The 10,870-nt window shown below is 49.1% G+C and overlaps 1 protein-coding gene across 4 annotated transcripts; it reads left to right on the top strand.

Moving 5' to 3' along the window:
- Nucleotides 1-2,423: 2,423 nt before the first annotated feature.
- On the top strand, nt 2,424-10,144 carry LOC121548246 (putative inactive carboxylesterase 4). Of its 4 annotated transcripts, none has more exons than XM_045214737.1 (11): nt 2,424-2,625; nt 2,780-2,885; nt 3,080-3,284; nt 3,468-3,606; nt 3,705-3,838; nt 3,972-4,125; nt 4,235-4,339; nt 4,524-4,628; nt 4,794-4,938; nt 5,041-5,121; nt 10,105-10,144. In XM_045214737.1, the coding sequence occupies exons 2-10, from the start codon at nt 2,786-2,788 to the stop codon at nt 5,079-5,081; spliced, it is 1,128 nt and encodes a 375-aa protein (XP_045070672.1). In that variant the 5' UTR covers nt 2,424-2,625; nt 2,780-2,785; the 3' UTR covers nt 5,082-5,121; nt 10,105-10,144. The 4 variants fall into 4 exon arrangements, with proteins under 4 accessions (XP_045070672.1, XP_045070670.1, XP_045070669.1 ...); XM_045214735.1 differs by having other exon boundaries at nt 4,794-4,934; XM_045214734.1 differs by lacking the exon at nt 10,105-10,144 and having other exon boundaries at nt 4,794-4,934; nt 5,041-5,198.
- The last annotated feature ends 726 nt before the right edge of the window (nt 10,145-10,870 follow it).

Genomic DNA, 10,870 nt, shown 5'->3' on the forward strand with positions numbered 1-10,870 from the left:
AACAACCAAACTGCACAGAATTCCGGTAGCCTAAAACTGTTATTTCTAGTTCCTTCGTATTGAAAGACTGTCAAATTATGGCATTTCTAAACAGACTAATAATGTCAATCCCTGATATTGCACCGAGTTATCAACTGGAGAGCAGCTTTCAACCAGTGAAGCCAAGATACTTATTTTATTTAGCAAATTATATGAAGTAGCTGCCTCTAATCACCGAGGTAAAGACAGATTCAGGTTGGATATTCAATGGATATTCGCCTGTAGTTTTCCTTATGTCCACCAACAGCAGTTAGGACCATCAACATAGTGACAAATCTAATTTTTGACAATTGGGTACTTTCTCCACCACTGCATGTAACCACAATAATGGTTGCCAGTTAATCAATGAATTAAAATAGAATATTGACAAATTCAACAGAAATTGTAGACCTTTAATCTTTTCCAACATGTCAGACACTTTACTTCAAATAAATACAAAACATTTCACAGTGTTAACTTTCTCTTTATCCCTGGTTGATGTACATTTCAGCTCCTCTTCAGTGTGGATGGGGTATAGCATACATTTTCAACAACAAAGACAGCACTTCCAGTTTGTGTTCTTCACTCTGTTGAACTCTTTTGTATTCATCCCTAAGCACAGCACATGGAACCACCGTTGGCATGCAAAACATTCAATCTAAAACAGAACAAAGGGTAACACGTTATAAATAATATCAAATATCAATGCAGTATGATGAATTAGCCATCCATTGTGTTATATCATAAATTGTCTTACATGCCGTCACTGTTGTCAAAAGATTATAAACATGTTAAATAAAGTTACTAACCCTGTCAGTCTTTGGGCCACATCCAGGTTCTTTATCAGTGGCACACAAGAAGCAGTTGTTGGCTTTGTTGAACTCTGAAATCATAGGCATGAACTGAACATATGGTTGTCCCACACAACTACATAAAAATAAAGAATTGACATTTACTTTGAATGAAATTTCATTACATACCAGACATTTTTAGTTTATCCTCAGCCATTTCTTTTCGCAGTTGCTCCATGTGTTTTTGTGAAGGTTCTATATCCATTTGGGAGGGGATGTTGGGGAAGTTCTGTGCAACTTCCTTGGCCATCTACACCAAAAAAGAAAATAGAGTTTTTGACCTAATTGTCACATAACAGCTAACCATTCATTATTGAAAATATAACTATCAAACCTGCATTACAAAGACCCCGCAGCTGAAGGTGTCCTGCTGCATGGTGTGAGTGTGATGAGGTATGAATGACGGAGTCAGGCGCAGGAGGTAAAACACAGAAATCAAGAGTTTATTCAGTGTACAATAATGTAGCGCATATAGCGACAGAACGAAACTAGCACAAGGGAAAATCAACCTTGGCTGCATACAAGTAAAGAGTAGCTCAACCGAGCTACTCACTCTCACAACGAACAATGACTCACAAAGGACAAGGGGGCAGAGGGAACACTTATATACAGACTAATGAGGGAATGAGTACCAGGTGTGTGTGATTGACAAGACAAGACCAGACAAATGGAGTGATGATAAATGGAGCGGTAGTGGCTAGTAAGCCGGTGACGACGAACGCCGAAACCTGCCCGAGCAAGGAGGAGGGGCAGCCTCGGCTGAATTCGTGACAGTGAGTTATTTCCCCTCCTTTCCACTTTATGTCCACCGAGTCGTTTTTTCCATGGCAGGATCTTCTCATTTTTAAGTATTCTCTTTTTTATGTAAACATATTGGAATTCTGATTAGTTATAGGCAAATGAATGCACAGGCCAAAACTGTATGCTGTTTTCCTTATCAGCATAATCTAGTAGAGGTAATTTCCTTGATGCCCCATTCTACACACAGCCTAAATTATAGGCACTGAACCATTTACAGGAGAATAATACTTCTGAGTGTGGGTGTCCACTGTGCAGCAATGTTCACACCTACTTGGTCTCAGGCTTACAGATTTAAGTTTAATAGCGTGAGATGAAAGTAGACAAACAACAGAGTGTGCGATATGAAGGCATAGTGAGTGGACAATCTAAGCGTGTTTTAGGGTGGTAGGTCACATGACCAGGGAATATTGAAATTAAAAATGTAAAAAAATCCTGTAAAACCGCGTGAGATGAAAATTGACAAACTAAAGGGTGTGCAATGTGTAGGCCCACTGAGTGTACATTCTGAACCTTGTTTGAGGTCAGTAGGTCACATGACCAAGGAGATATTGAAATTAGAAAGTTTGAAAAATTCATGTAAAAACTGTACTTAATGTATTCATAGTTGATTGGCTGATATCATATAATTATTGATGTTCTGCACACTCTGAACTTGGCAGAAAAGTAGACCCAAGATAAACAGGTGGAGTTGGTAGCATGACGTCTAATTTCAAAGTGCATGTCCAGGCAGCTATATCAGATTAAAACGAACCAGGATGTTCTTTCAGAGGACTCCCCCCTTTCAAACTGCTGTTTGACATTAGATCGCGACTGAATCAACTCGACTGGCTTTTTAGAAAATCCTTAACAGGTTTTATTGGAGTTTCCAATGCCAGCCTGTGATACAAAGAGCAGCTCAATCCTCAGTCTCCCACAGATCTACTGAAGGCATTTAACTGAATTGGAGCTCCATACGGTTCGTATTCCATTTGCTGGAGGGCATACTTTTCGCTCAGATGTATTGATATTTGGTTACCCACTGGATATGGAGGCAATTTGCATTAATGTATAGAGATTGTGTAAATCGGCGACTGCTGAAATAGATCTTCATGTGGTTTGATATTCTACAGATGTGAATGGAGAATCTCTCTGGCACCACTATGATAGGTCAGGGCAGAAGAGTCCTGCTCACATGGATAAGTCTGAGCCTGTTTGTGAGTTTCCATACGGTCGCAGGTAAGAATGTATGTCCTGTTTAATTAACTTCTTAGCAACTACGAAATACATTGATTAGCTGTAAACAAGACGTTATATATACTTTTTATAGTTTGGTATGCTTGTAAATGGTTGTAAATCACGCCTTTCACAATTAATGCATCCGTTGACAGACTACTACAATGCCTTTTCTATAACATCTCAATATTTTCCAGGGGACAGAGAGAGCCTCTTCCAGCTTCATACCAGTTATGGTCTGCTGGAGGGCAGGCTGGTCAGAGTGAGAGAGAGCCAGAAGAATGTGGCTGCCTATCTGGGGATCCCCTTCGCTGAGCCCCCTGTCGGGCTCCTGAGGTTCCAGGCCCCCCAGCCTCCTCGGGTGTGGCAGGGACTGAGAGACGCCAAGGCCTACCCCCCTCTGTATGAGCCTAAACAGTAATTTGTTAGAGAGAGACAGGCAGGGAGACAGACAGATAAACAGCCTACACTGTCTTATAGGGAACTCTGAATCATGCTTATTCTGATAAACATTAACATTCTGCCAATCATGTTTTTATTGATAGTATAAGATGATGTCACCTCTCTTGTCCTCTTAACACATAGGTGTCTGCAGAACATGAACCACACTAGACAGATGGGGAACCTGTACGGAGGTCGGTTCCCTGTCCTAACCACCTCAGAGGACTGCCTTTACCTGAACATCTACACACCAGTCAAACCTGGAGACCCAAGGAAACTACCAGTGAGGAGAGACATGAGAATGTACCCATATCTACCTCAGAGTAGACAAGCATACATGTCTTTGGTTTGGTGGTCTAGTCTAAAAAAGTATATCTGCAGGTGATGATTTGGATCCATGGTGGAGGCTTCCTCATGGGAGGGGCTTCACTCTATGATGGCTCCTCATTGGCTGCCTTCGGGGACGTTGTGGTGGTCATCCTCCAATACCGTCTGGGTATCCCAGGGTTCCTCAGGTACACTTCTATTGGTACTGCATTTGGTCAATATGATCAATGCACAAATTTGGGTGACTAACATTTTCTCCTGTTTGGTGTCTACTGAACACAACCCTGGCATATCTGATCTCATATCTGCTTGACTGTCCAGCACTGGGGATGGCCAGTACCCTGGGAACATGGGTATTCTGGACCAGGTGTGTGCCATGCGCTGGGTGCAGGAGACCATCAGCAGCTTCGGTGGAGACCCAGGATCTGTCACCATTTTCGGAGAGTCTGCTGGTGGTGTCGCCGTCTTTTTACATGTGTGCACTGTATATCTAGGAAAACAGATACTTGCTGATACAGAAAGATGCACTGGCTGTCTGTATGTAGGCTTACCTTGGGCACTGATCCATTGTTCTGTCTGTCCAGATGATGTCCCCTCTGTCATCAGGACTGTTCCACAAGGCCATCAGTCAGAGTGGAGTACCCCTCATCCCTGTCTTCATCCAGGATGACCCCAAACCTGCTGCACAGGTGGTCTGCTGTTTCACTGTGTGCTGATCATAACAGCATGTCTCAAGCATCCCATACATTGGTTAATATACAATATAATAACTGGTAAAACCTTCAGTGGTCTTATGACTATGTATTTATTATTCTGGTACAATGTAACGTGTTGTAATTCAAATGCTCTGGTTTCAATCTCTCCCTCCTCCAGCTGGTGGCACAGAGAGCAGGCTGTCCCAGTGATGACTCTGCAGAGCTCATGACCTGCCTCAGTACCCTCAGCCAACAGGACATAGAGGCTGCTACACCTGCACTGGTAGGTTTGGTCTGAACCTCACACTCACCCTACAGTATGTGGGATGTATGTATCTGAATGCCAGGCTGTTGCTTTAGCTAACTTGTACTGTATGGCGCTGTTGAATGCAACAACATGGCTGTTGTTTGTGACTTCCATTCTGGGGTCCATCCTCTCTCTCCACAGGGGGAGATGGTTCTGTCTGTGCACAGGGATGGGACAGTCATCCCTACCAACCTGGAGGAAGTCCTGCAGACCAATAGCTTCCTGGGCTTCCCCAGCATCATAGGGATCAACAACCATGAGTATGGATGGATGCTCCCACATGTATGTATGTCCCTGCATGAAGATATGAAAACTATCTGTCATATATTTTACAGGTAAATGTACTTTTATCATTGTTTTTCATGAACCTTGTTGTGTGTTCCACCAGTTTTTCCTATTTCCTGGATGGGATCTTGGAATGACCCGTGAAAACATGATGATGATACTGGCATTAATGCTTCAGAAAGTGGTTAGTAAAGTATGGTGGCAGACAGGGTTGGGTAGGTTTACTTTCTAAATGTAATCTACTAGAGTTACTAAATTAGTTACCTGTCCAAAATTGTAATCAGTTACATAACTTTTGGATTGCCCAAACTCAGTAACGTAATCTGATTACTTTCAGTTGCTTTTTGATTACTTTCTCCTTAAGAGGCATTAGAAGAAGATGAAAAGGATCCATCAAACACATTTGGTGTCGTCATAGTGGTCTCTGACATCATAGTGGTCTCTGACTTGTAGTCAGACTCACTCAGGTGGAACAAACTTAAACTTGCGCCTTTTTCAATGCTGACTTGAATGTCATTGAGAAAACAGAAAGGTGTCATAATGTATTTTTTTTCGCAAACGTTCTTTCTAAATGTAAAAGTAATCCATGAAGTAATCATCTCGCTTTTAAAAAGTATCTGTAATCTGATTACAATATTTTTGCTGGTGAAAGAACAATCGGAACTTCACTTCAAGTTCTTTAGTACCATGATGTACGCAGGAAAATACACACTGGGATGAAAATAACAGAGTATTATTGTCACGGTTTCGGCCGAGGCTGCCTCTCTTCCTTGCTCGGGCAGGCTTCGGCGTTCGTCGTCTCCGGAATACTAGCTGCCACCGTTGCATGTTTCTATGTTCGTTTGCTTTTGTCTGATTGTTGTTACACCTGTTATCGTTTAGTGTAATTAGTGTCCTATAAGTTCTCGTTGTGTTTGTCTAGTGTTGTGTGTGATTGTTTTTCACTGTCGTGCGTTTAGCTATTATATATACAGTTTGCTCGGTTGAGCTGCGCTCCATTTCTGTGTATTGGAGTATTTTGTCGCGCGTATTTTGTGCGCCCGCTTTATTTCGCCTGCGTGCGGAGTTTCTCGCCTCAGGGCATTTGTTTTTGTGCTGTGTTGTGTTTGCAAACAACTAAAGTCTTTTGGACTTACTTTGTGCGTCCTGCGCCTGATTCCACCACCACACCCACCTACAGCTACACTGACAGAATCACACACCATACTCGATGGAATCAGCAGGAGCCGCAGCAGCACAGGCGACGTTGGAGGACAGGGTCCGCGAACAGAATGACCAGATCCTGCGGATGGGGTCCGCACTGCAGGAGGTGATCACCACCATCCGAGGCTGGGAGACCCGAGGGACTCCTCCACCGCCATCCTCCCTGCCCGCACCATCGGCAAGTCAGCCCATTCCCGCTCCGGAACCCAGAGGAGTTCGACTCTCGCTCCCGAGGGCCTACGATGGGACCGCGGCCGGGTGTCAGGGATTCCTTCTCCAGGTGGAGCTTTACCTGGCCACCGTGCACCCGGCGCCCTCGGGACACGAGAGCGTGTCCGCCCTGATCTCCTGCCTTTCCGGGAAGGCGTTGGAATGGGCCAACGCAGAGTGGAGGAGAATCGCGCTAACACCATCACCTCGACGAGTTCTCCCGCCGCTTCAGGGCGGTGTTTGACCATCCCCGGAGGGCGCGGGGAGCGTCTGGTCTGCCTCAGGCAGGGGAAGAGGAGTGCCCAGGAGTTCGCCTTGGAGTTCCGTACCCTAGCGGCGGATGCAGGGGTGGAATGAGCGGGCTCTCATCGATCACTACCGATGTAGTCTGCGCGAGGACGTCCGTGGGAGCTGGCCTGTAGGGACACCAGCCTCTCGTTCGACCAGTTGGTCGACATGTCCATCAGGCTGGATACCCTGCTAGCTACCCGGGGGACGTCCCGAGGGGGTCCGTCCATTTCACCCTCCAACGCCTCCGAGCCGTGCCCAATGGAGCTCGGGGCGCTGGCGCTAGAGAGAGGAGGGTCGGCTTACAGGGGGTCCATCTCCTGCACCAACTGTGGTCGGGGAGGACACACCGCGGCCAGGTGCTGGCGATGGCCTCCTCGGGGAGAGGACGACAGGTCCCGCACTGGGGGAGTCCTTCCAGGTGAGTAGGCGCCCCACTCACCCAGAGCTCTCTGTTGCACATTTCTGTATATCTGTGCGTTTTCCACAGGTAGCACCTCATTCCCAGCATAAAGGCGCTGGTAGATTCAGGCGCGGCTGGGAATTTTATTGATAAGAAGTTTTGTTTAGCCTTAGGGATTCCCCTTCTCCCTGTTGACGTTCCCTTCCCGTTCATGCCCTAGATAGCCGTCCGTTGGGTGCGGGCTTGATCAGGGAGGTCACTGCGCCACTTAGGATGTGTGGCGCGGGGGGTCATCAGGAGATGATCCAGCTATTTCTGATCGACTCGCCTGCGTATCCGGTGGTGCTGGGCATGCCCTGGTTGAGTACCCATAACCCATCTATTTCGTGGCAGGAGAGGGCTCTGATGGAGTGGTCTGCCCAGTGTGTGGGTCGATGTTTAGGCGTTTCCGTGAGGGGCTGCCTCGGTGGAGAGTCCAAACCAGGTGCCCGCATTGCACGTTCCCCCTGAGTATGGGGATTTGGGTATTGTGTTCAGTAAGTCGAGGGCGACGCGGTTGCCTCCCCATAGGCAGGAGATTGTGCGATAGACCTCCAGGCAGGAGCTGCGCTCCCACGGAGCCATGTGTATCCTCTGTCTCAGGAGGAGAAGAGAGCTATGGAGACGTACATAGACGAATCTCTGAGACAAGGATACATACGGCCCTCCCACTTCCCCTGCGTCTCGAGTTTCTTTTTTGTGAAGAAAAAAGGATGGAGGATTACGCCCGTGCATTGATTACCGTGGTCTCAATCAGATCACGGTGAAGTACAGTTATCCACTCCCGCTGATTGCGACCATGACGGAGTCATTGCACGAGGCGCGTTTCTTCACTAAATTAGATCTCAGGAGCGCGTACAACTTGAGTGCGCATAGGGGGCGATGAATGGAAGACAGCCTTTAGTACCACCTCGGGCCTTACGAGTATCTTGTCGTGCCATACGGGTTGATGAACGCTCCTTCAGTTTTCCAATCATTCGTGGATGAGATCTTCAGGGACATGCAGGGGCAGGGGGTGGTCGTGTACATCGATGACATTCTCGTGTACTCGCCCACCCGAGTCGAGCATGTGGCCCTGGTGCGCCGAGTGTTGCGGAGACTGTTGGAGCACGACCTGTATGTCAAGGCAGAGAAGTGTCTGTTCTTCCAGGAGTCTGTCTCCTTTTTGGGTTATCAGTTGTCTGCGTCAGGGGTGAAGATGGAGGTAGACCGGGTGTCAGCCGTGCGTAATTGGCAAACGCCAACTACTGTGAAGGAGGTGCAGCAGTTTTTGGGGTTTGCGAATTATTACCGGAGGGTTTATCCGGGGGGTTTTGGACAGGTGGCAGCTCCCATAACGTCTCTTTTGAAGGGGGTCGGTGCGTCTGCAGTGGTCAGCCGAGGCGGACAGGGCGTTTGGGAGGCTGAAGGACCTGTTTACCTCGGCTCCGGTGCTGGCGCATCCGGATCCCTCTTTGCCATTTCAGGTAGAGGTGGACGCGTCAGAGGCCGGTATAGGAGCCGTGCTGTGCACGGTCCGCGCGCCACCTAAACTCCGCCCCTGTGCTTTTAATTCCAAGAAGCTCAGTCCGGCGGAGGCGAAACTATGACGTGGGGACAGGGAGCTGTTAGCCGTGGTACAGGCCCTAAAGGTGTGGAGGCACTGGCTTGAGGGGCTCAACACCCTTTCCTCATTTTGACGGACCACCGTAACCTGGGTACATCCGGGCAGCGAGGAGGCTGAACCCTCGCCAGGCGAGGTGGAATATGTTTTTGACCCGGTTCACATTTAAGATCACGTACATCCCTGGGTCACAGAACGGTAGGGCAGACGCACTGTCTCGGCGGTATGACACGGAGGAGAGGTCCGTGGAGCCCACTCCCCATACTGCCGGAGTCTTGTCTGGTGGCACCGGTAGTGTGGGAGGTCGATGCTGAACTCGAGCGGGCGTGGCGCACCCGACCCTAGTCCACCTCAATGCCCGGAGGGTCGGAAGTACGTTCCGCTCGAGAGTTCGGGATCGATTGATCTATTGGGCTCACACGTCACCCTCCTCTGGACACCCTGGTATCGGCCGGACAGTGCACTGTCTTAGTACCAAGTACTGGTGGCCCACGTTGGCGAGGGATGTGAGGGTTTATGTTTCCTCCTGCTCGGTGTGCGCCCAGTGTAAGGCGCCTAGACATCTGCCTAGGGGTAAGTTACTACCCCTGCCCGTTCCTAACGACCATGGTCTCACCTCTCGGTGGATTTCCTCACTGACCTTCCTCCTTCACAGGGAATACCACTATACTGGTCGTTGTGGACCGGTTTTCTAAGGCCTGTCGTTTGCTCCCTATGCCGGGCCTTCCTACTGCCCTGCAAACCGCCAAAGCACTATTCACCCATGTGTTCCGGCACTCACGGGGTACCCGAGGATATTGTGTCTGATCGAGGTCCCCAATTTACCTCCAGAGTATGGAGAGCTTTTATGGAGGCGGTTGGGGGTCTCGGTGAGCCTCACCTCGGGTTACCACCCGGAGAGTAATGGGCAGGTGGAACGCGTGAACCAGGATGTGGGTAGGTTTCTTAGAACATACTGCCAGGACCAGCCGGAGGAGTGGGCAAGGTGCGTTCCCCTGGGCCGAGATGGCCCAGAATTCCCTACGCCATTCCTCCACTAACCTAACCCCTTTTCAATGTGTGTTAGGTTACCAGCCGGTTCTGGCACCTTGGCAGCAGAGCCAGATCGAGGGCTCCTGCGGTGGATGAGTGGGCGCGGCGCTCGGAGGAGACATGGAACGCTGCACACGTCCACCTGCAGCGGGCCCTCCGACGTCTAAGGCGAGCGCCGATCTCCACCGGTGAGGGACCGGTGTACGCACCTGGTGATCGAGTCTGGCTCTCTACGAAACCTGCCCCTCCGCCTGCCCTGTCGGAAACTGGGTCGGCGGTTTGTAGGGCCATTTAAAGTCCTGAGAAGGTTGAACGAGGTGTGTTACAAATTACAACTACCTGTTGAGTATAAGAGTATTAACCCCTGCGTTCCATGTGTCTCTTCTCAGGCCGGTGGTAGCTGGCCCACTCCAAGAAAGTGAAATCAGGGAGACTCCTCCGCCCCCATTGGACATCGAGGGGGCACTGGCGCCCGTGCGGTCCATCTTGGATTGAGACGTCGGATGGGGGGTCTCAATATCTAGTGGAGTGGGAGGGGTACGGCCCGGAGGAACGGTGCTGGGTGCCGAGGAGAGACATTTTGGACCAGTCTCTCCTGACGGAATTCCATCGTGGGCACCCGACGCACCCTGCTCCGCGTCCTCCTGGTCGTCCCGAGGCCGGAGTCGGCGCACGTCTGGAGCCGCGCGTCAAGGGGGTACTGTCACGGTTTCGGCCGGGCTGCCTCTCTTCCTTGCTTGGGCAGGCTTCGGCGTTGTCGTCTCCGGAATACTAGCTGCCACCGTTGCATGTTTCTATGTTCGTTTGCTTTTGTCTGATTGTTGTTACACCTGTTATCATTTAGTGTAATTAGTGTCCTATAAGTTCTCGTTGTGTTTGTCTAGTGTTGTGTGTGATTGTTTTTCACTGTCGTGCGTTTAGCTATTATATATACAGTTTGCTCGGTTGAGCTGCGCTCCATTTCTGTGTATTGGAGTATTTTGTCGTGCGCGTATTTTGTGCGCCCGCTTTATTTCGCCTGCGTGCGGAGTTTCTCGCCTCAGGGCATTTGTTTTCGTGCTGTGTTGTGTTTGCAAACAACTAAAGTCTTTTGGACTTACTTTGTGCGTCCTGCGCTGATTCCACCACCACACCCACCTACAGCTACACTGACAA

The sequence above is a fragment of the Coregonus clupeaformis genome, unplaced genomic scaffold, assembly GCF_020615455.1.
Source record: "Coregonus clupeaformis isolate EN_2021a unplaced genomic scaffold, ASM2061545v1 scaf0302, whole genome shotgun sequence".
Lineage (NCBI taxonomy): Eukaryota > Metazoa > Chordata > Actinopteri > Salmoniformes > Salmonidae > Coregonus > Coregonus clupeaformis.

Coding starts and splice junctions, on each gene's coding strand:
- LOC121548246 (XM_045214734.1), top strand. CDS start 2,786: ATGGAGAATCTCTCTGGCACCACTATGATAGGTCAGGGCAGAAGAGTC. Junction 3,607..3,704: donor GAGACCCAAGGAAACTACCA/GTGAGGAGAGAC, acceptor GTATATCTGCAG/GTGATGATTTGGATCCATGG. Junction 4,935..5,040: donor ATGGATGGATGCTCCCACAT/GTATGTATGTCC, acceptor GTGTTCCACCAG/TTTTTCCTATTTCCTGGATG.